Here is a 27,603-nt window from a genome sequence, read left to right on the forward strand (position 1 = left end):
CCAAGTCCTCCCAGGCCACGGGATGAGGGTGTTCTGGGCAGGGGGCTCTTCTGAGTCATCCCTGTCCTGTGACCTCAGCTGCAGGGAGCACCGACAGGTGGGCCACCTCTGCTCTGGTGGGCCGCTCTGTTGGTCCTGGGAAGCACATCTGCCCTGAGCTTGGGGCTTAGCCCCTTGTTCAGGGTTGGGAGCAGCCAGGGCCAAGCCACGGATAGTCCTCATCTGCCTGCTGGTCCAGCAGCCCCCCGGGACCTGTGTGTTCTTGGTCGGGTAGGGAGGGTCGGATGGGGTCCCCAGGTTACATCTCTGTGCCCCACAAGCCTCAGGGTGGGCAGGACTGGCCAATTGTAGCCCCCACTGGGTCTTAGCTAGGAAATAGGGATTTCAGCAACTTCCATCACCAGTTTCCCTCCACAGGTTCTTATTGGCAGACAGCATCATCCTGGATGTATGTTTTTGATCCTTACAAGGCCTTTTGAGTAGCTGTGGTGCCCCCTGCCTCACTGGTGTAGAAATAGGCTCAGAGAGGGTCAGGACTCACTCAGGGTCCCCAGCTGGGAAGTGGCAGTGCTGGGATTTGAACCCTGTTGATTTACCTCCAAGGCCCTGCACTGAAATCTATGCCGTGGGAGACCCTTTCCTTGCCCCTCATATGGCTGGGCGGTGCCTATGGAACATCTCCACTGGGGCCACTGTTCTAGGTCCCCTGCAGACATTGCCTTGTGTCTGCATCATGATGCTGTAGGGTAGGTACCATGTTTGTCCCCATTGTATGGGTGTGAAGACTGAGGCTTGGAGGGTGGGTCGGGGGGTGAAGTTACTTTTGCAACTTAAGAGAGGCTGTTCCGAGATTTGGCCCTGGGTTGATGCAGATTCAAAACCCAGTGCTCCTCTCATCTCAGTTCATTACATCCCCTTGCTTTCAGGCTGCCACGCGCAGCTTCTGCTCCCTCCTCCTGGCTTGCAGACAGCCTCCTCACTGTGTCCTCAGATAGTAGGGAAAGAATGAGAGAGGTCTCTTTCCTTCCAAGGCCATGGTCCTATCAGATAAGGGCCCCACTGTCGTGATCTTATTTAACCTGAATGACCTCCTGAAGACCCGATCTCCAGACACAGTCACACCGGGAGTATGAAGTAGGGGGTGGGGGACTCAGCAGTCCGTAGCCCCCTCCTCATCAGCTGGGGCCTTCCTTCTCCCTCTCTCCTCGATGCCCCAACCTGGGAGAAAGCTGAGAGCTGGGAGAGACGTGGTAAAATGTATGCACTTGTGATAGGTGGAGGTGGAAGCCCAGAGAGGGGGAGGGTCTTGTCTAGGGTCACACAGCAAAGCCCACTGCGGATCCACGATGACATCATGGGTCCTGCCTCTCAGCCGGGCACCCCCACTAAGCTCCAGCTGGTATGCTAGGCGGCCTGGCCTGAGCATGCCTGGGTCTCGGCCTTGAAGTTCATGGTCAGCTGCTTTCTGGAGTCCTGGATAGAGCTGGACACGGCCAGGGCGGCAACCCCAGGCCTGGAACATGACCTGCTTCCCAGTTTGTGCACACCTCAATGTTGCCACCTCAGGCAGGGTCATCGTGACAGTCCCCCTGCAGGAAGGATGAGGAGCCCTTAGGAGTCTCATTGAAAAGAGAAAAGTTCATGAGTGGATGGCAGAGACCTGGCGTCATGCCTTGACCTGCCACCAGTCTTGTGTGTGGCCCTGGGCAGGTCACAGCCCTGCTCTCAGCCTCAGAGTGCCCCCCCCCCCATGGAGAAGATTGAGTGACAAAAGCCCTTGTCCCCCTCAATAGTGAGCATATTGACTTGAGGTGGTTTCCTCCTATTTAAGAGCCACCGAGAGGCCAGAATGTCGGGGACCAAGTGTTTGGCCGTTTGGCTGGTCTGTTCCCGTCTGTAAAGAGCTCCACAGTTCTTCTGCCAGCGAGCCGCACACTCTGCACACATGGAGCCACTGAAACGCCGCTGCTCAAGGTGCCCTGAGGACTCACAGCACCAGCCTCCACTGGGCGCTTGTTAGAAACGCAGAGTCTCAGGCCAGACCACAGGCTGCTGAACCACATCTGCGTTTCACCAGGGTTCTCAGCTGATTCATGGGCATGTGGATGCTGGAGAAGAGCGGCTTTCAACCCGCCAGAGCTTTCCTTGTAGCGCCAGTTAACAGGAGTTACTGGGTACATTTAGACCCCAGCTTCCTCATCTGCAAAAAGGGTGGAGATGGAGCCCTACTAGCCCAGTGATTCCCCCCGCCCCCCAGGGCCACACCTGCAGCATATGGAAGTTCCCAGGCTAGGGGTCGAATCGGAGCTGCTGCTGCCGGCCTACACCACAGCCGCAGCAGCAGGGGATCCGAGCCGAGTCTGCAGCCTGCACCGCAGCTCATAGCAGTGCCAGATCCTTACCCCACTGAGCAAGGCCGGGGCTCGAACCCACGTTCTTAGGGATACTAGCCTCGTTTGTTACTGCTGAGCTGCAACGGGACCACCCTAGCCCAATGATTTTCAAACTGCGTTCCTTGGAGCCCCAGGATTCCCTCAAGGACCTTTAGGGGCAGCCATGGCGGTGTGTGCTTTACGGGGAAGGACATGAGAGCGGGGTGTGTAGCTCAACATTTTGCAACCGCCTGGGCTGGCAGGTTCCCGGTCGGTCTGGGGTGGGTCTGGGGTCCACACTGAGCAGCCTCTCTTCTTTGCCAGGGAGCGCTTGAAGCGCAGCCAGAAGAGCGCCAAGGTGGAGGGGCCAGAGCCAGCGCCGGCCGAGGCCTCCCTGAGCGCCGAGCAGGGAACGATGACGGAGGTGAAGGTCAAGACGGAGCTGCCCGACGACTACATCCAGGAGGTGATCTGGCAGGGCGAGGCCAAGGAGGAGAAGAAGGCGGTCGGCAAGGACGGCCCCGGCGACGTGCCCGCTGAGATCTGCGTGGTGATCGGCGGCGTCCGCAACCAGCAGACCCTGGGTGAGCACCTGTCTGCGGGGTGGGGCCGGGGCCAGAGTCCTGCGGAGCAAGGCCTGGGATCCCAGCGCCTCCCCTGCTGAGCCCGCCTTTGGTGGCTCCCCTCTGCCCTCAGGGGAGAGCCTCGGCTCCTGAACTGGCCTTTGCCTGCTCGCTTCTTCTCTGGAGCTCTTCCCACTGGACAGGGCAAAACCCTGCCTGTCCTTTAAGACTCTGCTCAGGTCAGATGCCTGGGACTTTCTGCAGTTCAGTGAACCCCTCAGGCCGGGGGTCTCCCATACCTCAGAAGGTTCTAGCACAGCCCACATTACTCTGTGCATTACTTTCGCCTCGGCTTCCCCTGGGGGCAGCTTCCAGCGCAGGTCCTGCTCAGGCTGGATGACCAGTCCGGATCGAGTAGGTGGCCATCTGACCCCTTCCCCTGCCTCTTCTGACCTGGGCCAGGTTCAGGGATGCTTAGTAGAAATGAGCTTCTTATAAACCATCTCTCCCCGCCTTTACAGCGTAAGCCAGGGGATACCCCTCAGGGGCTGCCTGTATTCCTGCCAGGTTTGCAAACGCAAATGCCCACAAGGCCCAACAGATCCGTTTATTTAGCATCATGGAGATGAGCCAGACAGGCAGGTGGCAGGGCCCAGGTCCAGCTGGAGAGCGCCCGCCTCATGTACGGTAACTAGGTGGGGAGACATGGCCAGATCTCTGGCCACAGCACATGCCAGAAACGAGCATTTTAATGTAAATTCTTTTGGCTTTAAATGTGGGTGACTAATTTGACTTTTAAAATCTGCCAAACGAAACATATCAGTGGGTCAGAGTCATTCCACCGGCCACCAGTTTGCAGCCCTGGTCTGTAAAAGAAAATCCATGTGCCTCAACCTGGCATGGAGGCCTTGCCTGGTCTGTTCACAGACGTCTGTTTCCATCCGTGCCCTCCTCCTTAGTTCTCTGCTCAGCGTGTTCTTAGAGACGCAGCCACCTCGCTCCTCCCTGCCTGTCCATCCTGCAGCCGCTCTGACCACCTCCTGCTGACTTCCAGGTTCCCATCCCATGTGTGCCAGACAGGGCCTGGCGAAGAGGCTCCCCTTTTCTGCTCCCCCCAAATTAGACTCAAGTCCTGTTGCTGCCTTTTGTCCCCAGCCACTGGGATTCAGCCCCCAGTCCCTTCCCCAGCGGTTCCTCTGCTGATTGTGGCCGCTGTCAACCCCTCCTGGGTCACCATGGTGTCCCAGTCACCACCAAGCTTCCGTGTCTCTCTGCCCTCTCCCCTGGCTACCGGGGGCCTTGGCAAAAACAAGACACTGACCATGTCACGCCCCTCTGTGTCTAAGGTCAAGGTTCTCCAGGACCTGAGACCTGTAGCCCCCTTTCGCTTTTATTTCTCTCTTTCTTATCTCTCTCTTCTTGGTCCTTTTATTCCAGTACAGTCTGCTCTTCAGAGCATTTCCTGCCCTTTGCTCATGCTGATTCCTCTCCCTGGAATGCCTTTGCCAAGACGCAGCCCAGCCTTCAAGGCCAGGTCCAGTGCCCCCTCTTCCCAGAAGCCTTCCTTGATTGTTTCTGGTCAGAACTGGTCTGTTTCTGCCCTACCCCTCAGTGGGCACGTCCCGTCATCCACTTGAGATTAGAAGGGACCTGTCTGCATCTGCCTCTGCTGCAAGATTGGCAGCTCCCGGAGATTAGAGCTCCAGGATCTGTCTCACCTGTGTCTCTGTGCCCCCTGCTCCCAGCCCACATAGCCAGGTACTGGCCTCTAGGAAGCAGTGTTGTCCTTGGTGCTGTAGCTGTCAAGATAGGGCTAGGTTATGCTACAGTAACAGAAGACCCTAAGAAGTAATGAGATCTTGGGAGCTCAGACCCACAAAAGTTTATTTATTTCTTAGTCCCACTGCATTTCCATTGTGGGTCTGTCGGGGGCTCTGCTCTGATCTGGACCCAGGCTAAAAGCAGTTGTTATCGGGTGTGCTGCCAGCCAAGTGACAGAGGGAAAGAGACCTCTGGAGAGACTGCTACATTGGCTGCAGTCCCTTCACAGTCATTGGTCAGATTCATCAGGTGGCCCCACCCATCCTCACTCAGGGAGGCCAGGAAATGCCATCCTCGCACGTGACAGACAGGGGATGAACCAGAAATATTTGCCAAAGAGCGCAAGTGACTTAGCCCTGCGTCTGACCTCCCTCCCAGCATTCACTCCCCGAGGCTAAGGATTGTGTTAGCCACTAGTGGAAGTCCTCGTTAACCGAGAGAGGACCTGCCCTTGCTCACCTTAGTCGGGGGTATATTTTAAGACTCACTGGACCTAGGAGCCATTTATGCCTTTCACCGGGAGATGCCCGGGGAAGGGTAGCTGAATCTGAATCTTGAGACGGGGCCAGCAGTCAGGATTCAGCGGGGAAAGCCTTGAGCAGCCATGCTAGGGAAATGCTGGAAGCGAAGTCCTGCCCGGGGCCAGCTGCCTGCACAGTGCAAGACCCCGGGCCTCATGCCAGCCGTGGATGCTGGTTTCCAGCTCAGCTGCTACTGAGCAGCAGGGTCCTTGGCCTTGCCGTGCCTTGGGGTCCTCTCCTGTGAACGGAGGTGTGCTCCCTGTCCTGGCCACCTTCCGGGTGTGGGAACCCAAAGGGACAGTGGAAGGACCTTGGCTCCTCCGATTGGACGTGAGTCGAGGCGCCCTGAGTCAGTGGCTGGTGTACCATGGGCGTGCTGCCTGACCTCTCTGTGCCTCAGAGAGGCACAACTGCCAGTTTGTGGTTGGTGAGAATTCAGTAGGCTAATGTGTTTTGTAAAATACTCAACATTGTGTTTAGTAAATGATTCGCTGCTATGAGCAGTAATACTAGTATAAAGTACCTGTTTGAGAGGAAAGAGTAATAATAGTTTCTGCCTTTTTCCCAAGTCTGAGAGCTAAGCCACTGTGATGGGGAGGAGAAAATGGGACGCAGGAGAATGTTGGCCCTGGATGTGGTTCAGAGACGTGGGTTCTAGTTGGTCTTTGGTTTTTTCACCTGAGCTCCTAAAGTACCACCCCCACCCCCCACCCCCAGAATCCAGGGACATTGAGGATGTTGTGAAATTTCTGAGTAACTTGCTTTTGGAAGAATCTTGTGGAAAAGGTTTAAACACCAGTTGGAAATGGAGCCGCTGTTTTGGAGCCAGCACCAAAGCAGGGCCAGGGTGCTCCCTGCTGGCCTCACATCCCTCAGGTCAGACTTCCCTCCCTGAGAGTGTGGTCTCTGCCAGGGGTCAGGCCTGGAGGAATCTGTCTTGGCCTTAGCACCAGGAAAGAAAGACAATTAAAAAAAAAAAAATCAGAGTTCCCATCATGGCTCAGTGGAAACAAACCCAGCTAGTATCCATAAGGGTGTGGGTTCAATCCCTGGCCTTGCTCAGTGGGCTAAGGATCCAGCATTGCTGAGAGCCGTGGTATAGGTCACAGATGTGGCCCGGATCTGGCATTGCTGTGGCTGTGGTGTAGGCCGGTAGCTGCAGCTCCAATTAGACCCCTAGCTTGGGAACTTCGGTATGCCACAGGTGTGGCCCTAAAGAGACCAAACAAAGAAAAAAAAAAAAGTTAGAATTGAACCTTTCAAACTCATCTTATCTCAAAATGGCAAATAAATTTCATCTCACTGGCCAAGTCCAAGCAGTTGCTGCTGTTTGGGAGTTCTGTGTTGAAGGTTCTGCAGTATGGCATGATTGATTATTGATGTCTGCCATGGATGTGGCTGTGGGCAGTGTGGCTCCACATGCTATATATCTGACACCCCTGACCCCCTCTTTTTATAGAGGGGCAAATAAAGACCTAGGATGTGGAAGCAGTTTGCCAGTCCCCCTCACAGCACCCCCCTCTCACCTGCTTCTGGAAATAACTCAAGGAGGGAGAGCGTTCCCAGGGGTCTGACGGGGGTGCAGAATGCTGATTGGAGCCATCCCTCTGTAAGAGTTTGTGCCATACTGTGCTTCTGTGCGCCGGGGGCTGGGCATTGTGGAGTTAATGTGTTCCCAAGCCTCTTGGCAGGGGCATGCAGGGCTCTGGCTGGGCACTGTTGCTGAATAGAATAGCGTTCCTGTTCCGTCACCCAGTGCTGTGCCATGAGGGAACCTCCTGTTTGCCTTTTCTCTGAGCTCCACCCCCCGTTGTCCCCACCCCTGAGTCCTCACTGGCCCTTTAACAGCCATCAGACAAACAGTGTTCCCAGTGACACAAACATTATCCAAGGCACTTCCCTTTGGAGGGGCTTGGGTCATGGCCACATGGATGGCATTTGGCAGCTTCTCAGGCTGGGAGAGTTGGGAGGAGCCTCAGTGCCCAGGAGACTGGCTGCCAAGCTTGCAGCAGTTACTGCTGCTTTTCTGCTGCCCAGAAATTCTTTGTGCTAAAGAGGGTATCTCTTACTCTTAAAAGGACATCCCTGCCACTGGAGCCAGTGTGGGGCTTAGGGGCAAGATACCAAGCTTCCCTTTTTAGCAAGAAGAGCAGAGATAATACTGACCGTGACAGCTTTGTGGGATAAAACCAGAAGTGAAAGGCGTCCCTGACTGATCACTGCACACTGTCCCAATAGTACACCTCAGAATCCTTCTCAACACAGCACGCCAAGAATTCACTCGCGGTCAGCTAGAATTGAAAAATCTACAATGAAAACCTGCTCGTCGTCCTTGTCCTAGATGATGAAGACACGGCAAGCTGGGTTTGCAACAAAAAGGCACCCAGCCTGTGGAGCGTTGCCTGATTCTGGGAGATAGGGACGTTTCGGTCCCATCGTGGTGGCCAGAAAGTACCAGTACCCCGTGGGTGCTCGTCTCTGTGCCTCGACACCGTTGGTCCTTAAACCAAGGGAGGCTGCACGTGAGGGACCTGGGAGAACGACAGGTGCCTGGAGACCTGGTGGTCCCAGGCTTCCCCAGGGGGAGTACGGGTACCCTTAGAGGGAGCCAGTGACCCAGCTGGGCTCCTTTTCAGTTGAGGGGCATGGACCGACCAGGCGATTTCCAGAGAGTTAACTCTCAGTGTGCGGAGGAGCTCTGAAGAGCTAAGGGCTCTTTGGCCTGGGGATGGTGCAAGGGAGAGGGTGGAATCGAAGAGCATTTTGGTGGGAGGGGGTGGAGCAGACACATTCCAAATCCCCCAGCCAGGATGGGCACGTCACCAGGAGGTGATTGCAGCTCAGTCAAAGGGAGGACTCTGTGATCATGGGAACTGTTTGGTAACGGAATATAAGCCTGCGAGGGAGAGAGCTCCCATCCTGGAGGTGGGCGAGCAGAGAGGGTCCCTGGACGGGGTGCAGGAGGGAGAGTCAGCCACCCGCTGGGAGACTGGATCCTGCAGGGATGTTTCTGGGCACCGAGCTTTGAACACTCAGGCTCGTGGTGTTTTCACACACATAAAGCTGCGCAGGGAGGAGGGGCGGGGAAAGAGGAGCCCGGCCGTGGCACTGGAGCGAGCAGCGGAAGAGCAGACGGCCATTCAGACACAGCCACGTGGGTTTTGGTGTGTTGTAAACCCGGGCAGCGAAGGTGCCAGGTCGTGCTTCGTAGTGCCAGCTGATAGTTTCCTGTTTCAGTCGCTGTTGGCAGGGCCGTGTGCCTGAGCCTGCCAGAACCAACACTCAGCTCTTTGCTGCAGCCACTCAGAAAGGAGGGGTTCTGGCCTCTTCCCAGGCGCGTCTTGTCTCCGCTGCTGACTCTTCATCTGGTCCAAGGTGGGATGGGGTTCCCGGTGGGCAGGTCTCCATGGGAAAGGGCCCCTGCCCTGAAGCTAAGAGACCCGGAGTCTGCCCTACTGTGGGGCCTTGGACAGGCCCCTTAACCTCTCTGAGCCATGCTGCCTTCACTGATCAGGTATAATAAAATCTGCCTGTCTTTCCAGGAGGGAGTGTTGAGGTCAGAGTGAAGTAATGAGGACAGAGGGTATGAAAGCATTTTGATTTTTCTGTTTTTTTTTTTTTTCTTTTTAGGGCCACACCCACGGCATATCTAAGGTGCCAGGCCAGGGGTGGAATTGGAGCCACAGCTGCCGGCCACAGCCACAGCCACAGCAACGCGGGATCCAAGCTGTGTCTGCGACCTACACCACAGCTCACGGCAGCACCAGATCCCCGACCCACTGATCGAGGCCAGGGATTGAACCCACATCCTCATGAATGCTAGTCGGGTTCGTTGCTGCTGCGCCACAACAGGAACTCTGGTATGAAAGAATTTTAGGGGGGGAAACAAAAAAAAACGCAAAACAGGTGCCAATGGTATTAGCCAAAGCCCTGGACCTTGACACATGCAGGTTACCTCTGGAGCAATAGGAGCCTGAAAGGTCAATAGCTTCAAATTGTTTTCCATCAGTACCTCCTAGAAGAATTTTGAGAAACTGTATTCTCGTTCCCATTTTTGCGTTGACAACTAACATTTTTTACCAGAGTTTAAGGAGTTGCAAAGGACATCATTTCTGGAGTATTGTGTTTTTAAAATGTGGCGTTTTGGAAATAAAACCGCGAACCACTTTCTTAACTGTTTTCAGGGGCATCCAAACCCCACCTCTTTGGATACCCGCCATCATCCATTTAAAAAACATATGAACAAGCTCATCTTAACAGTCAGAAATTTTCCATCTTTCCTTTTTCTCCTTGAACTCATATTTCCAGTCCGCTTCCCTCACAGGGAATATATCCTCGTGTGATATATTTTTTATGCTTGAGAGTCTTTTATTGATCACTGTTTCACACTCATCGCCCAAAACAGGATGTACATAAATTGAAATAGAAATTTCTAAAAAAATTTGTTGGGATCATAAAGCGCTACATTTTAAAACATTTTTTCCCCCCGATCGAATTGTTATTAGCATGCAATTTGTCAAAAACAAATTTAGATAAATAGCAAGCATAAAAGCAAAAAATTACGGAAAGTGCACCTCTTCATGGAACGGATGGGGCTTTATTTCTTTTTCATTTGGCTCATGCTTCTGTGAATTAATATTTCTTATTGTTGAGCCAGACAAGATTCAGCACTAATTTCATTCCTTTTTTTTTTTTCTTTTTTTTTCATTTTCTTAAGTGTAAGTGCTTAGAAAGCTTGATCACCTAACTAAGGAGCCAGGGCTGGATGGAGTCTTGTTTTGGCAGTGTCACTCAATTCTTTGAACTCCTTCCAAGTGGTATGCCAAAAATCTCACAGGGGTCTATCATCAGGCATTATTTTTAATGGTCTCTTCACTGACAACTCCATTAGATCCTTCTTGGGTTTTGTTGAAAGCGAAGACTTGGAAATCACCCGATGGACAAAAGGAATTGTTCCCAGTCGATGGGTCCACCTGCTTCCTAAACCCAGCAGAGCCTCTCTCTGCTTGGAGCCTCGAGATGGTCATCCGCCATGGAAGGCAGCCCACTGGGATAGGGTGGGTGAAAGAGCCACCGTGTTTGTCATGTGGGGAAGGAGGCGGGGGAGAGGAGAACCAGCCCAAGGGGACCTCCCTGCCCACCACGTTCTCTAGCCCCTTGGTTTTAGGAAGAAATGCATTGGGAAGTTGATGATCAGGGATTGAGTCTCTTAAAACTCCCTGTGCTCACATATCCCCAGCGGATTATTTGTACTCTACTTGGAAGGCCCTGGGCCTGAGGACATTCGGCCTCAGTCCAGACCCCAGAGAGCCTTGGGAAACCCACTTGTCCACGACTTACCTCTTCAGGCACCCCCCCACCCCCGCCGCCTTGCCCGGCCCCAAGCAGGTCATGGGTGCAGCCCCACTGTATCTTAGAACCAAGAGGGCAGGGTGCTCCTGAGCACGTGATCTGTGAGATGCTCTGAGCTAAATACGGGACTGCCTGGTGTAAGGAGACATCTCTGTGACCCTCCCACTCCCCACCTTGGCTTTTTCTTTCTCCTTCGCCTGCTCTGGATTTCCACCTTGTTGTATTTTGTGTCTCCTGCGGGTGTCAGAGCGGGTCAGGAGCTCGCTGGGTGCACGGGGTAGTTCCGGGTGCTGCCCACGCTCCTCCTCTGCCTCCGTCTTCCCACCTTTTCTTTCGGTGGTTTCAGGAACTCAACCCAACTGCTCTCACCCGGCCTCGCCTGGACTGTCCGGTGCTCTCGGGGAGGGAGCTTAAGCCAGGCCCTCTGCCAGGTGGTTACAGAGAAAGCCAGATAGATGCTCTGAATCCGTGCCTGTGGATTCTTACTGTGTCACTAGTGACAGCAGGAAGGGGGAGAGGAAAAGCCTTGCCGGTGTGTCCTGCCAGTGTCCCTGGCAGTTGCTAAGGGCTCTTAGGGCACCTTGGGAGTCCTTAGGTGGTACCAGACAGACATGGTAGAGGGTTCTGCTGTCCTGCAGTATTAGGGGGAGCCCAGTGACTGAAGGGGGGTGTCATGGCTCTCTTGGCATCCGGAGGTGACCCGGCATGGTGGCATGAGGATGGCTCTGGGTCCCTGAAAGCTAGCTTTGAGCCCAGTTCCTCGCTAGCCACTAGCAGAGTACCCCAGCCCTGGACCACCTGGCCCCTCGAACTTTCAAGTTCCTGGTTGAAGAGGGTGTGGTGTTGTCCTCAGCACACGAGGACTGCTGGGAGGATGGAGGGTGGAGACGAGACCTCGGTGTACTCAGTAGGTGGTGACCATCGGCTGGCACCATCTCTTCTTGGCGCCCTCTCAGAGACTGCGTGGTGGTCCCACATGTCGGCTCCGGAGCAGGACAGATCAGGAAACCCCAGGCCAGATGTTTTGCCCCTCATCTGAAAAATGGGGATAATAATTGCCTTTTTGCACCGGACTTGAGAGGGTGAACTGAGCTGACGTGTGAGAAGCCCCCTAGCTGGCTCAGTGATGTGGGTAAGTTCCCGCGCACCTGAGCAGTGGGGTCAGAGGCCAGCCCATGCGTAGATGCTGGAGAGGCGTAAATGAATGAGTTACAGGGCCTGCTAAGCAGGGAGAGATGAGGTGAAGGTCAGAAGGGAAATCAGGGCACATAGCCGAGTGAGGAAGTGCACGGGGCAGTGGGTCAGGCAGCAGGGCTGGGCTGAGAGCCCCTGAGAAGGCTCTCCAGGGCTCCACCGCCCCAGCCTTGGGCACATGGTGGCCATGGGTCAGGGGGACACAAGGCCACAGCACATATGGGCACATCCTCCGTGGAAGGTCATTTTGCTGGAAGACGTCCGGGGAGAAATGTTTATAACCACACAATGGATACTTTCCTGTCACGTCCATATCATGAATCGGAACACGGGAAACACAAAACTTGAGCGGACTTTGGGCCTGCGGCTGCTGGCTTCTGCCACATCCCAGCCTCCCTCGCCTTTCTTGTGAACGTGTGGCTGCCCTTAGCAAGCACAGGCTCTTCAGTGACAAAGTAGCCAGCGGGATCTTGTCCTCTCTGTGTGCAGTCGGGGAAACCGAGGCGCTGAGAGCTCGGGTGACTTGCCCACCCTAGACTCGGAGCCCTCCTCCCCGGGCCCCTCCCCAGCCTCCCAGGCTGCCCCATCTTTAAGGGCTCTTTCTGATTTTTCACGTAATTCAGATGGAAAAGCGCCGGAAGGCAGCCCCCACGGCGGATCTGGGCGAAGCCGGTATTCAGGGACCTGGATTTTTGACCAAGCGTTGAGATATGCATCTGGTAGGTGACGGCTGAGGGGCAGGAGGACCTGATCGGGGCCAGCATGAGGGCGGGGGCACGGCTAGGTGCAGCCATCAGCTGCAGACCCCCAAGCGAGCAGGGCCTGCTAGCATCTGCAGGGACTCGGCGGGCCACCTCCTCCCCCCATCACTGCCACCCGTCAGCAGATCTGAGCCTGCCCGGGAGCCAGGCAGACGTGCCCCTGGAGGGGTCATAGAGCATGTGGGAATCTGGACGTTGGGAACATCGGGACCGTTTTCGGCAGCACTCACTGTGGGCTGCAGCTCTGAAACAAGCCGAGGGGGTAGGGGAGTTCGTGCCAGGTTTGTTGGGAGACCTGGGTTAACAGGCAGCTGGATTCCTTCGGCAGAACCTCTCCGAGCCCGGCGCAGCTCCCGTGCGCTGTGCCTCCCAGGCAGGCCGTGCCCCCACTTACTTGATCACGGGCCCCTCTCCCTGGGACGCATTCAGGAAGTTGGGTTGCAGAGGACTTTTTTGGGGGGAGATGCTGGCAGTAACCACACCTCTCCTTTATTGAGCATCTGCTATGTACTGGGTACTGTGCTGAGTGGCCACAGTAGGATTGCTCATACCCTCCCACTCACTGAGATGGGTAATGGGTAATACTGTTTTACTGTGTCCTTTTTACAGAGAGGAAGCCTGAGGTGTGGGCAGACACGTGGTGAGCCAGGATTTGAACCCAGGTTTGCCGACGTCGCTGCCCTGCAGGGCTGCCGCTCTGTCGCACTCTCACACACCCCAGCCCCCACTTCTCCGCCCTTTCTGCAGACAGGGCACCTGAAGTCTTTGGTCTTAGGGTGAGTGGGGGCAGGCAGGGCCTTGAACTCAGGTGTCCTTCCTGCTAACACACAGTGCTCCATCCCGACACTCGGGGAGTTGGGCACGGGGCCCACTCTGCCCTGGGCTCAGCCGAGGACCCGTGGCTGACGAACTGGGCCCCAGTGACTCTCCAAATGGGTTGACCCCTGTCAACAAGGCTGTGTGTACCCTGGCTATCTGTGGGTTGAGGGAGAAGCCAGTGGGATGGGTCTATTTCTAGACAGTGTCAACCGGGTGGGTGAGTCAGGGGCTTTGCAGCCTGCAGACTCTGTCCCCCAGCTTACACTCTCTGTTGGGGGAAAGACCTTAGGTCATGGAGGGCGGCTGGGGAGACTGAGGCCCAGGTCTTGTGGCAGCAAGGGGCAGAGCTGGGGCTTTCTTATCCAGAAGTGGAACAATTCTCAACAGCTTTTCCTTCATCACAAGCTACGGCCTCTCTCCTTTGGGGAGAGGCTCCCCTTTCCCTCTCTCTCCCCCCGTCTTTCCTTCTCCTGCCGGCTCAAGGGCCCTGACTGTGGCCCCTTGCTGCGGCCGGGTCAGGGTCCCGCATCATGCCATCAGGTCCTGCACGTGGCTGTCACAGCCACCATCACCCCTGATGGCCCCTGTCTGCTTCCCATCAGACGGAGGACAGCCATCGCATCTTGCTCGTGGTTGGGGCCTCAGGGCTGGGCACATTGAAGATACTCATAAATCCTCCATTGGTTGAAGGGGAACTAGCAGAAACTGTTGAAGAGGGTGCAGGCACAGGGAGGGAGCCCGGGTCTTTATTACTCGGTGACAGATGCCTAGAACGGCAGGATGCTGTGAATTTCCCGAGCCCCCGCTGTGTGTCAATCACAGGGCTAAAGACAAGGAAATATACACCCTAACCTTTGCCTTCCATGCGTTTATATTTTCCCAGTGAGACAAGGGTAACACATATAAAACTGCTAAAAAAATAGGCTACTAAATTCTGCACTGGTTTGGATGACAGGGTTCCCTTGAATTTCCCACAGTAGCCAAGTGGCACTGCCACCTGTGCCCCCAGCTGACTCACGGGTCGTAGCTCATTCATCCTGACTTCAGTCCTGAGACTAAGAATCCTGCTGTACGGGTGAGGAAGCTGAGGCTCGACCTGGAAAAGGAGTCTGCCTGGGATCAAACAGCCAGGGGGTGGCAGAGCCGAGCTCCCAGCCAGGCTCCAGGCCCAGTTCTCTCTGACCTAATCTGGTGTCTGGAGTTCACACCCAGTAGCCAGGCCTCAGCCCCCCCGCCCCGGGCAGGACCACAGGCAACAGGAGTTGGTGATGCCCCGACCCACGACTATCTGGGCTCGTGGTAGGAACACCGTTCCTGCTTTATTCAGTCTCGGCATTAGTGCTCTTCCATGATCCATATTTTTCAAATAAGGAAACTGAGGCGCCACCAGTAGATGGTTGAGCTGAGACTCCATCCCAGGGCTGTTGTCTGACTTTAAAACTGGGGTTCCTAAGCCTGTTGCTGGGCATCAGAATCCTCTGTGGACATTTTGGGAAAAGGCAGATGCTAGGCCCCCAGCGCCAGCCGTTCTGGTACACTTAGCCTGAAGCGGGGCCAGGGACTCTGCGTGTGAAAGCTCCCTGGCCATCCTTTTAGGAAAGATGGGGCCTGGACCAGGGGGTGGGCGGCCTGTGTGAGGGAGGGGCAGGGCCTCCAACTCCCTGGGCCTCTGCTAGGCTGGGTCTGATGGGCTCTGCTTGCCTTCCTGCTGTGGGCTTTTGCCCCCTACTCTGCATAGATGGCTCTGCCTTTGACCCGTCTGAAAAGCCCCCTGGGATCTCAGCCCATTTTAGTCTACCTGCCTCTGGGAGAAGGGCTTGCCGGACAGCTGGGGTCAGGCTTTCATGCGTATCTGAACCAGGTGGCTGCTCAGCAGACGAGAGGGGGCCTCTCCTTGTCAGGCACATCACCTCCGTAGTAGGGCCTCCTCCTGGCACGGGCCCTCGGACAGGTGTCTGGCCAATCTGAGCCTCGAGTCTCCAGTGGGCACGCGGGGCCACTGCTATGAGGTGGATACTTTGAGCCCCATTTGACAGATGAGCAGACAGAGGCTTAGTGTGTCTAAGGAAATTACCAAGGTCTTGTGGCTGGTAAGTGGCAGAACAGGGACAGAGACACAGATGTGTCTGGCTCAAAGCCTGTCCTCCTAACCTCTGACCATCCTGGCAGGGAGGAGCAGTAGCTAGAAATAATTCGGTTGCGTCTAAGCGACAATTTCCTTACATGGATGCAGCTTATGTTTTATTCTGAAATTCTTTTACTTTCATCTCCTTTCTCCTCTCAAGGAATAACTATGCATTACCTAAGAAGTGACCCACTCTATCTTCGAGATTGGGAAGATGAGGGCCCAGAGATAAGGGAAGTGACTTGCCCAGTGTCACTCAGAGTTGAGATAAAAACCTGGAATAGGAGTTCCCTTCATGGCTCAGCGGGTTGAGAACCCAACTAGTCCCCACGAGGATTCGGGTTCGATCCCTGGTCTCCCTCAGGGGGTTAAGGATCCAGTGTTACCACAAGCTGTGGTGTAGGTCACAGGTGCAGCTCAGATCTGGCGTTGCTGTGGCTGTGGTGTAGGCTGGCACTAATCGGCTGCAGCACTGATTCTATCCCTAGCCCAGAACTTCCGTATACTGCAGGTGCGGCCCTAAAAAGAAAAAAATAAAATAACCTGAAATAGACCTGGGCCTCCTGGCCTTCTGCTCAGCTCTGTCTTCGCTGGTCCTTGCTGCCTCTTTGCTGCCAGGGGACAAGACAGCCCATTGGCGCAGAGGTAGCCTTACCTGAAGCGTCATGGTGGGTCCCAGGGCCTCGTGGTTGCACACCTGGGATGCCAGCTGACCAGTCCCTTCCTTTCCTGTTTTCCAGGGTCCTATGAGTGTGGAATCTGTGGCAAGAAGTACAAGTATTACAACTGTTTCCAGACCCACGTACGGGCGCACCGAGGTGAGTGGCAGGTCCCCGGGGCAAAGCTGAGAGGCCAAGCCTCCCCGTCCTCTACCTGTTTTTCCACCTGGGCCCCTTGAGAGTGACCCCAGAGGCCCCTGAGCTCTTTCTGCAGTAGGAGTGGGAACCTGAGGGGGACAGGAGATGCCTCCTTAACGTGGGGGAGCCCCCGGGGTGGGGGTGGGGGTGCAGCGGGGCATGCCAGCCGGCTTCTGCCACCAGTGCTCCATCTACCCCACACGGGCCCGCTTGTCCCAAGATGCTTCAGTGCACTCTGTGTCACTATGTCACCTTGTGTGCTGCTCATGACAGCCCATGGGGTGGGGCAGGGGCACTGTCTCCATTCTGGGCTTGAGGATGCTGTGGCTGAGGGGCCAGGAGGGGTGGCACTGTCCCTCCCTGAGCCTGACCCTGACGGTCATGGAGGAAGGGCACCGGGTCAGGGCCTGACGGACAGCAGGGGGCACGGGGAAGGCTTTCTCCTTGCCTCTTGAGTGAGAGGAGAGCATCCTGGGCATGCAGTGGTGGCTTCTCCTGGCCTCCGCCTGCCCGGCTTTTCTCTCTCGGCAGCAGCCCTTGCAGCGATCCAGTCTGCTTACCTCCTTCTCCTTCTCTCCGTCACAGACACAGAAGCCACCTCAGGGGAGGGAGCCTCCCAAGGCAGTGAGTATTTCTCCCCCCTGGCGGGCTGAGGGGCCGAGGGGGCCAGGGGTGGGAGGTAGAGGGAGAGCCAGGCCAGGGGTGACTCTTTCAAGCGCCCACCCCACCCCAGGATGGCCCCAAGCACATGACTGTGGTCCAGGCTTCCGCAGTACCTCAGAAAAGCCTTTCCCAAAGTGTGTTCCGTGGCACAGCCATCCTGAGGAAGTTAATAAGCATTCTGTCAGGAAGGACTTCTCTGGCCAAAGAACCTGGATGTCTTGAGTTCTGCTAAGATGCACGTGTTTCTTGGAGTCCCCCGTTGTGGCACAGTGGTTAACGAATCTGACTACGAACCATGAGGTTGCGGGTTGGATCCCTGGCCTTGCTCAGTGGGTTGGGGATCCAGCGTTGCCGTGAGCTGTGGTGCAGGTCGCAGACGCAGCTTGGTCCTGAGTTGCTGTGGCTCTGGTGTAGGCCGGTGGCTGCAGCTCTGATTAGACCCCTAGCCTGGGAACCTCCATATGCTGCGGGAGCGGCCCTAGAAAAGGCAAACAAACAAACAAACAAAAACACACGTGTTTCTTGGCTGTAGGCTTCTCAGGGCCCTTCACTGGTAAATGTGCACATGCATTGCCAAGAGGGGCCCAGTATGTACACCACTTCCTCTGTTCTTTGGATTCCCACTCGGGGGGACTGGGGCTCCATAGCTGATGTTGGGGAAATGCTACTTCAGAGACGTTAGCTCAGGAGCACCCCGGGCACTAATCCTGGGGTACGGTGTCCCAGAACTTGGGACACACAGGGTCTTGGCATCTGGAGACCGTGCTCCGCTTAGCTGCTCGTGGGCGCTACCTGCCCTCCCTCCAGATCTAAGCTGGTAGGCAGCCAGCCGAGTGGGTGTGGGCTGGGGTGGAACCTCTCTGCACACCCCAGACCTGAGCTCCGGAACCCTGAGCCTGACCCTGACCACTCCCAGCTGGGTCCCCAACAGGAGTGCGTGCACACGTCCACCCAAAAACGTGAATTAGGATGTTCTCAGCAGCAGCACTGTTTGTCACAGCTTCAAACCGGAAACCACCCAAGTGCCCAGCGCTAATGGAATTGATAAGTCACGACGTGTTCCCACAAAGGACCACGGTACCGCAGTGAGAAGGAAAGGCGGCTCCACACAGCAGCGTGGGTTACCCACAGACAGAGGGTTCGCAGAGGAGCCCAGCCCTAAAGAGTTGCTTCTCCAGGATCTGTGTCAGCAAGTACAAGAAGAGGGGAAACTAACTCAGGCTGGGAGAACTCAGGGTCCCAGTTACCCTTGGGAAGGGGCTTCTGGGTTCTGTGATTTGAGCCGGACGCTGGGTTACACAGGTGTTTTCCGTTTCCCAAAATTTAATGAGCGGAGCATTTAAGATTCGTGTATTTTTCTGCATCAGTGGTCAGCTTATTTTTTATAAGGCACCAAAGAGTAAATATTTGAGACTTTGCAGGCCAGATGTCTCCATCACAACGGCTCAGCGTGGCCATGGAGCACGAGCACAGCCAGCAATGCTCTGGGAACGAAAGTCTTACAGAAACAGATGGTGGGCAGGCCGTAGTTTGTCAGCCTCTGTTCTGCACGGTTGGTGTATCACCCCAAAAGATTTCTTAATAAATAAACATGATTTCCCCCCCCCCTTAAAATCCAAAACAGAGGAGTTGGAGGATGCGTTGGGGGCCGGGGCAGAGCCTTAGTTGCACCAGGTCCTAACAGCATCTCTTCTCGGGTGCTTTGTCACCCACTTTCTCTATAGATTCTTACACCATGTGACAGGCCAGCAGGACTGAGGCTACGCACTACCTTTTCTGGAGGCTCGAGGCTCAGATTGGCCAGACACCTGTCCTAGGGCCCGCACCAGGAGGAGGCGAGGTCCCGTGCCTCGTCCCCGAGCCCCGCCCTGCCCGGCCTGGCCCCCGGCTCCTTCTCCCTCAATAGCTCCCTTCTCCTCCGGCTCCCATCGCCTGCCTGTGGTCAGCCGCACAGTTAAAGCACTTCCCTATTTATCTTTCCTTCCTCGGCTATTCTGGGCCCCGGCCTCTCCAGCAGGCAGCCCCTCAATGATCCGTTATGCTCCGTCTGGCTTCCGTTGTTCCCGGAGGCTCCCTGGTGCTGGAGGACTTCGTGACTGGGGGTATTTTTAGTCCTTCCATCCCTTTTCCCTTCCGCCCTGCGGAATTCTCTCCCCGCGGCCAGGGTGCTCTGTTTGAGTCTCAGCCCCGCACCCCGGCCCTGACCCGGGCCAGCCACGCCTGCTCAGAAAGCCTGGTGTCCCCACACACCCGTCTCAGGACAAGAGCCTGGCCGCCGAGTCCCATGGAGAATGTCGAGTCCAGCCTTGTTATTTTGGCAGATAAGGATGCTGAGTCCCAGGGAGAAATCATACAGCTTGTTAGGGGTGGAAGGGAGCCTAGAAACCAAGCCTCATACCCGTCTAGTCTGGGGATCTTTTATTTGTCAGAAAAAAATAGTACAAACAGAGGCCTATACAGGCACCCATCTCTCAACTAAGAACATAAGAGATTGTCTCCACATCCAGCTCCCTTGCCACTGTCACACTGATTCCCTTTGCTTAGCAATAACACTAGGTAACGTTTACCACGTATTTATCGCATGTTGGGTATGATGCTCATTTATTCTTTATTACAATTCTGGGAGATGAAGGAACTGTGCTTCCTGTTTTACAGATGAGAAAATCGAGGTGCAGAGGGCTTAGGGTGCACACATGTCCAACATTCATGGCACCTGTAAGTGGTAGGGTTGCATTTGACCTTGTGCAGCCTGACTCCAGAGCCTGCCTCCCACAACCGATTCGCAGTGGCATTGCTGGAGATCCTGAGCTCTCTTGGGGTTCTAAAGACGTGATCTCACTAACCAGAAGTCATTTTGCCTTCCTTCCTTTGGGGGCATAACCCTCTTGTCCTAGTGCACTCCTGCATTAGATGGGCCTGGAAATGTGGCCCCACCCACGTGGAGGAGATGCAGTGACATGGGCCTCGGCAGAGCAGGGCGGGGGCGCTTCTCAGTGGCAGAAAGCTGAGGGTTCACGTTTTCTTGGAGGTGGCAGGTGTACGTGGACCAGCTGGTAGAAGAGGCCATGTGGGCAGAGATGAGACAAGTAGGATGGGCAGCTGGGGGGCGACCAGCACTGGCCAGTGTGGGAGAGGAATTCAGGAGCAGGACCCTGTCTGTTACCGGCAGACCCCAGGTGGCCTTGACTTTCCACCTCTGTTCCCCGATGGCCAGCACCAAGAAGGTTTAGGGTCCAGATGGGACAGCACGCGGGAGGTGATAGTCCCTGCTGGATTTCTGGCCTCGGGAGAGGATAGAAGCCCGAGCCAGGCTTGGGCTCCTGGAACCGCCAGCTCAGAAATCATCTCATTTACCACCACCTCCTAAATTAGGGGGAAATGGGGACGCTGAATGCAGAAGTGGGGTTGGCACTTGCTGGCCGTCTGGACGAGGCTGGCCAGGACCAGGTCCCTCCTCCCCACAACCCCGCCGCCTCTCCCCCTTAACTCCATGGCTGACTCAGGCGGGGCCATGGAGATGGTTTGCTGGCGGCATGCCTGGGCCCCACACCCTCAGACTGTCTGTGTGTGCCGAGGCCGTGTGTCCTTTGCTCACAGACCAGTTCATCCCCTTGCGCCTCCATCCTTCAGGGCGCACCCAGGGACTGAAGGTGCCATGGAAGAGGTGGAGGCAGAGGCAGGGAGATGGCCAGTGTCATCTGTGTCCCTCAGTTCAGCTCAGTGGGGGCCAGAAACCCTCCCACAGAATGGCCTGGCATTACCTCCTTGGGATGGGGGAGTCTCATCAGATTCTGTGTTTGGGTGCTGACGAGCAGAAGAGGGGTCAGCAGACTGGTACCCCAGCCCAGGAGTAGAAAGTCATTTATCCAGGCAGAGAAGGGCCATGTGCCCTGGCTCACTGTGGCTCAGAGTGAAGTGAGTATCTGGATCCTGGCTATTCCCTGTCCCACTGGGCAGCTTGGAGCAAACCGCCCAACCTCCCTGTGCTGGGGGTGAGAGGTGGGGGCTGGGGAGGGCTGTCCTTAGGTCAGCCCCAGGAACACACACACACAGGGTCTTTGCTAGCACAAACATTAGAGGGCTTGTCAGTGTGGCAAGGGAAGTGTCCTCCATGAGTCCAGCCTCAGACTTTGGAGAGACCTGGGGGTCATCCAGACTCAGGCCCTGCCCTTATTTATAAGCTGTGTAACCCAAATGTAATGGCTTTTAAAGTAATAAGCATTGATTATGTTATTACTGTGGGAGAATCTGGGTTTGGCTTCACCTGGTCCTCTGACTTTGGGCCTCTCATGGGGCTACAGTCAAGCTGTCGGCCAGGGCTGGGGTCTTATCTCAAAGCTCGAGTGGGGACGGGGCTGCTTCAGTTCTCGCACTTGTGGTTGCTAGCAGCATCCACCCTTTCCAGACTCTTGGGCTGAGGGCCTCAGTTCCCAACTGGCTGTTCAGCAGAGGCAGCCAAGGGGGTCTCTGTGAGGCAGTTTACAGCAGGGCAGGTAGCAAGATGGTGTGAGCAGGACAGAGGTCATGGCCTTCTGTGACTTCATCTCAGAAGGGCATCCCGTCACCGGATTAGAAGCATCGCCCTTGGTTAGAAGCAGGTCACCGGATCCAGCCCAGACATAGCCCAGGATGGGAATGCCACTAGCCAGGGTTGTTGGGACCATCCACAGTGGGCCGGAGCTGTGAGGCTTGCAACAGGCCCCTTCTGTCCTCAGCAGCCCCGAGTGTTAAATGGGTTATTACTTCCAATGGAGGGATCCTCCTGGCCTGGCACCTAGCAGCACCCAGGAAGTGGTCGCTGCATTGGCTGTCATTCTCACATAACTTTATGGAGGGGGGGGGGGGCAGTTATGAACCAGACCCGTAGGAGCTCAGCTCATATGCAGTGGGACTGGAGTGGGTTTGAAAGTCACCTCAAGGCTCCCCGGTCCCCTTGTGTAGAAGACGCCTAACCACCCCCTCCCCGAACTGTTCTCCACGGGGTCACCATTTGGACCCAGTCTGCAGGAATCCACCTCCCCCAGCCCCAAATGACTCATAACCACCTGTCCTTCCACCCCCCGCAGACAACTTCAGGTACACGTGCGACATCTGCGGGAAAAAGTACAAATACTACAGCTGTTTCCAGGAGCATCGAGACCTGCACGCCGTGGATGGTGAGTCAGGCCCCTCACTCCTCCGGAGCAGAGGCACCTGAAAAGACCCCCCCACTCCAGGGTGGCTCATCGGGGCCCCCGTCCCTCCCATGGCTTCCCCTCCCCCCTCCTACCCAGGGAGGGTCAGGCAGCAGCCCGACCACAAGCAGGGTGACCAGCCTCCGAGGATTCCGGGTGCGAGAGGGTCCCCATCATCCTCCATCTGCACCTCCGATGAGGGTACCCCAAGTGAAACGGCTGCTTCTGTAGGTCAAAATCAGTCGACTGTCAGCAATTTCGCATCCATTTATTTTCCCGTTTCACGTTGCAGGTTCGCATGCTCTGGCGAAATTAAACCAATTTTTTAAGATGAAGGATGATGTTTTAGCACCTTAGATTATAGAGCTAGAAATTAGAGCGATAAATTTAGGTAATTTATTTTGGGACTCTTAAGAATCCTCGAAATAGGGTGTTCGACTGGGAAGACATCTCGAGGGCTCCCTCCCTCTCCCGCCCCACACCCCCAGCCCATGTCAAGCTGTGGCAACCAGTCCGTGCCACCTACTGCCACCGGCCATCCCTTCTCTCGCCTCCTCTTTCTTTCCCTGCCCCCATCTCTTCCTCTTTTTCTCCTGCCCCGGCCCCTCGAGCAGGTGGCGGTGATCCAGAAATAGGCCAGGCAGAGAGCATCTTCCTGCCTGGGGGCGGGCGGGGAGGCCCTGCCCGGGAGGGAGGATAAGGGTTGGGGCATGGCCCCTGGTTTTCTGGGGCGTCTGCAACGGCTGAGGCAGCTCTCCGGGGCCCCAGAGCCTGGGAGCATCGGGCAGAGGCGGCTGTGGGCAGGGACTAACAGGGCTCCTGTTTGCTTCTTTCCTTCTGCGGCTGCCGCCTCCCGCCCGGGCGCAGTGTTTAGTGTGGAAGGGGCCCCTGAGAATCGGGCAGGTAAGTCCTTTGTGCCTGCCCACCTCTCCCTGTCCCCCGTGGGGCACTGAGACCTGGTTACCAGGGCACTAAGGTCCATGTGTTCTCCCACAGACCCCTTCGACCAAGGTGTCGTGGCCACTGACGAGGTGAAGGAGGAGCCCCCGGAACCATTCCAGAAAATCGGGCCAAGTATGCAGGCCTCTGTCTGGGGCCCGGGCTGGGTGGGGAGACAGGTAGGGGTGGCTGGGCGGCAGGGCGAGTCCCACCACTGGAAGGGGGTGGCACTGCTAATCCTGCAGCAGCGTCTCTGACCAGTGAGCCCCTGGCCTCCTTGTACCGCACTTTGCCCACCTGTCAAATGGGTCAGTCACTCTTAGGATTTGAGCTTTTGAGGGGCAGCAGGACAAGCACAAGGTCCATAGCAGTGAGAATAGCACAGGCTTGGTGCCCAGTCTGTGAGCCATCCTGAGCCTCGGCTCCTCACTGATGGAGTTAGAGTGACATTTCCCTGCAGGTTTGTTGGGGGATTAAATGACATCATGGATGTAAATCACCTATTAATTAGCACAGTGCCTGGTACATAGTAGGTGCTCAGAAAATAACTGTGGGTATTGTCATCTAAAGGGTTTATCAGCAAATGAATCTGTCCAAAGGAGCCACATGCAGGTGCTCTGTCCTTGTCCTAATAAACCCCTGAAGACAGGAACCGTGCCCTTGACCTGCCTGTTTGCAGCACTCTTGTGTTGAGTGTTATGGGGGCACAGCAGTGGGCAAAACAGATGTGGCCCTGCTTTGCGTGGTTCACACAGGGAGGGGCAGCGGATCGCTAAGCAGTTAGTTACACCAGTAAGCTGGAGAAGCACAGGAAGCAGCAGGGACCAGGAGGCATCTGCGTGGGGACCAGGGTAGGGACAGGCCCCTGTGTCCCACATGAAGACAGAACAGCTGTGCTTGTTGCAGGAACTAACAGGCAAATTGCTTCTGAGTTCAGGTCTTAGCCTTGACAACCAGAAGAACGCAGTTAGACTTCATCCTGAGGGGCCTGTGCCAGAGAGTTGACCCGGCCGAGATGGGACTTGATCGGATTTGCATTTTAGGAGGACGTTTTGGCTGCTGCAAGGAGAATGGATTGGGGGGTGTGGGAGGTCTCACAGGCGAGATTGGGCCAGCCTTTGAGGAATGTGCATACTCGCTTCTTCCTCTCTGTTTTCCGTGCCTCTCTTCCTCCCCAGCAAGAGGAGACCTCTGTTGGCTCTGCCTCTTGCAATAAGGATTCAGGCAGCTTGAGAAGCTATGCCCATGAATGTAGATTGAATGGATGAGGAAGTTGAGGGCAGGAGAGTCCAGGGGGCTGGAACTGTGAAGCCGGGGATCAGTCTCAGAGGGCAGACTTTGGTCCCAGCCCCTGGATGGACCCCAAGTACATTGTCAGCCTCCTTCCTCCTAGAGGATGGGTCTCTCCTTTCCTTTACCTCTTCACGCGCTTAGGAAGCTGGAGATATGGTAATATCTGTAAAGCGGTTACACAGTGTTTGTCCTATGCATGGTAACCGTGCAGTAAACAGTAGCATTAAAGCAATCTCGAAGGCAGGAAAATGATGAAATCCTCAACACGGAAACTGCTAGATGGTAAACGGTGGGAAAACCCAGACATGAGTCAGACAGGTTCCGTGATGGGCATTCACAGACCACCAGTACAGAACAGGCATGTTGAGAACTGTGACACTCACCACCCCAACTTCAGTGCTATCTGCCAGCAGCCCCAGCATAGCACCCCTCTTCTATCTGTAACATCATAATTATGAAAAGAGACTATGGAGTCCCACAGACCCAGGTTTGAAGGCTGGCATCACCCATTTACCAGCTCCTTAGCCCCTCTGAGGGTCCTTTGACTCATCTCTACACTGGGGACAAGAACATCTCTCTGTTCTGCGGGGCTGTTGGAGGATGCCTGCCTCAAGTGTCTAGCCCAGCGCTTGGCTCACATTCAGGGCTTAGCTAATGAGCGATGTTGCCGAGATAGTCAAGCGCTAGAGCTTTAGAGTCACCCCAGAGATGAACCCCCAGCTCTGCACTTAATGCCTGTGTGACGTCCTGCGAGTTTTATAATCTCTCTAATCACAGTGATGACAATACAGCGCACCTCTCAGGATTGTCATGGAGATTAGATGAGATTATATTTGTAAAGGCATTAGCATAGTCCTTAACATTTACATGGAAAGCATTAAAAAAGCAGTTCCTATTAATTACCCAGAAGGGTACAGAGCAAGATGAAACGGGGTCTCTGTAGCAGCAGCTAAGGCTGACAGTCGGCGGGTGCTAGGACCTGGGAGGAATTTATCACAGATGAGGGGGAGGAGGGAATTTCGCTGAGAAAACTGAACTGAGCTTAGCTCCCAGCTTGACGCCATGCAACTGAGACGTCTTTCAGAGTGGGAGGCTGTCCTCTGTGACCACTCCAAAGCTGCCTTGGGAGAGAAGAATCCTACCTCTTGGACTTCTGCCACTTTTCGAAAGCTGGCCCGTGCCGCAGAAGCCTGGCGGCGATGAGGCATAGGGTAAGGGGAGCCAGTCGGGGCACAGCGGAGGGACTCCTCCCCACAAGCAGAGCTCTGCAGGTCACAGAAGAGGAGACACCATGGTAGCAGCGCATGGTAGGAAGTACACTTTCCACATCCACGTCAACGGCGCAGATCGGAGAATTGAGGACTTAAAGAGGAGGAAGCCAGAGCCATGACAGGGCTGAGGAATTCTTCTAGAAGGAGAGAGCTGGTCTGGGAGGCCCTCTGTCAGCTTGCTTCTCAGCTGCAGGTCTGAGACGTCCTCCCACGGGCATGGTCTACCACGATGATGGCACCATCGAGGACAGTTCATCCATGTCCATTGAAAGAGAGTACGTCTGCATTTATTTATAGGTTACTTGATTTTTATACCTGGATCAGGACGAGTGACTTGAAAAAACCAAAAATAAAAACGTGGGAATTATGAAAATTCCGCATGACAGGAAAAGGAATTTAGGAGGCTCCAAGGAAGAGTATAGCTCTGAAAATGATCTACCACCATGTCTCGAAGAAAACTCTATTTGACAGCCATGGTCCAGTATGAGAAAATATGACTGTCTTAGGTCACTTGGGCTGCCATAACAAAATCCCATAGACTGGGTGGTTTAAATAACAGAAATTTATTTTCTCACAGTTCCGGAGGCTAGAAGTCTGAAATCAGGATACCAGTATGAATGGGTTCTGGCCTAAGAACCGTTGTTCTGCCTGTATTCTCACATGTTGTGGAGAGAAAAAGAGCTCTCTGGTGTCTCTTGTTCTAAGGGCACTAATGCCATCATGAGAGGCCCCCACCCCACCGCAGCCTCATGGCCTCATTTAAACCTAATGACTTCCCACAGGCCCCATCTCCAAATCCCACTGCATTGGGAGACAGGACATCAACATCTCTTTCGAAGATGGGGCATCAGCATCTGAATTTGGGGAGGAAATAATGCCTTCCATGGCATGACCTCTGTGCAAATGGAAGTGGTACAGTAAGAAAGCAACCAGATAAGACAAAAAGGCAAAGAGAGAGGCGTGAGATGAGAAGAAGTGGAGAGAAGTAGAAAATATAAGAACAGAATTAACACCTACACTGTAGATAGGAAAGAGCAGAATCGATCTGTGGAAATGAAATTGAGGATGTGAAGGATGAACTCGAAAAGATGAGCATGATGAGAGGAAGACCTGCTAACGACGCACAGTGGGGAACCTCTTCCAGGTAATTGGTGGTGTTCTACCAGTGGGACAGAAGCCCTCCCCAAAGATATAGGAGGAGAAAAAATGGCTCAGCTAAAGAAAGACCTGTGTGTGTCCATTTAAGGGCTCGTCCTATGTCAGGTAGAGTCAATATAGAGAGAGCCAGGAGTTCCTGTTGCGGCTCAGTGGGTTAAGAACCTGACCAGCATCGATGAGGATGCAGGTTTGATCCCTGGCCTTGCTCAGTGGGTTAAGGATCCAGCATTGCCGCAGGCTGAGGTGTAGATTCCAGATGTAGCTTGGATCCTAAGTTGCTGTGGCTGTGGGGTAGGCCGGCGGCTGTGGCTCCGATTCAACCCCTAGCCCAGGAGTTTCCATATGCTGCATGTGTGGCCCTAAAAATAAAAAATAAATAAATAAGAGGTCCATAACTAGATCTTAGTGACTTTTGAAACTGTAAATATAGGGGGGAAGACTGTACAGGCACCTGGAGATTTAAAAAGCAAGTTCCCTGCAAATGACTCCGAGATGGACTTGCCTCGTGATTCCCTGCAATATTAAATGCTGAAAGATCATGGAATAAGTTCCGAAGGGAAAAGGTTATAATATGGGCATTTTATATTTAGACAAATGGTGACTTATTTGTAAAGAAAAAGGCAAGTGCTCAAAACCATGCTATTTCTCCTGTGTATTCATCTTTGAAAAATTACTTGAAGATAGACTCCAGCAAACTGAATGGTAGAGGACATTCAAGGG

At 54.8% G+C, this 27,603-nt stretch overlaps 1 protein-coding gene across 50 annotated transcripts in view; it reads left to right on the plus strand.

Moving 5' to 3' along the window:
* Positions 1-27,603, plus strand: part of ZNF618 (zinc finger protein 618) — a 195,387-nt gene that overhangs the window by 121,382 nt on the left and 46,402 nt on the right. For 19 of the 50 annotated variants that reach the window (XM_084993180.1, XM_084993223.1, XM_084993246.1 and 16 more), the window contains 7 exons: positions 2,697-2,956; positions 12,447-12,542; positions 16,269-16,346; positions 16,971-17,009; positions 22,115-22,204; positions 23,090-23,125; positions 23,219-23,296. In XM_084993180.1, the coding sequence (XP_084849306.1) occupies positions 2,697-2,956; positions 12,447-12,542; positions 16,269-16,346; positions 16,971-17,009; positions 22,115-22,204; positions 23,090-23,125; positions 23,219-23,296 (677 nt within the window). The remainder of the gene's footprint in view (positions 1-2,696; positions 2,957-12,446; positions 12,543-16,268; positions 16,347-16,970; positions 17,010-22,114; positions 22,205-23,089; positions 23,126-23,218; positions 23,297-27,603) is intronic. The other 31 variants (XM_084993308.1, XM_084993208.1, XM_084993280.1 and 28 more) reach the window with 3 other exon arrangements.

This window comes from Sus scrofa, chromosome 1, assembly GCF_054392235.1.
Source record: "Sus scrofa isolate SSC_HxYL_T2T_F1_AM1 chromosome 1, Sscrofa_HxYL_maternal_Yorkshire_Landrace_v2.0, whole genome shotgun sequence".
Taxonomy (NCBI): domain Eukaryota; kingdom Metazoa; phylum Chordata; class Mammalia; order Artiodactyla; family Suidae; genus Sus; species Sus scrofa.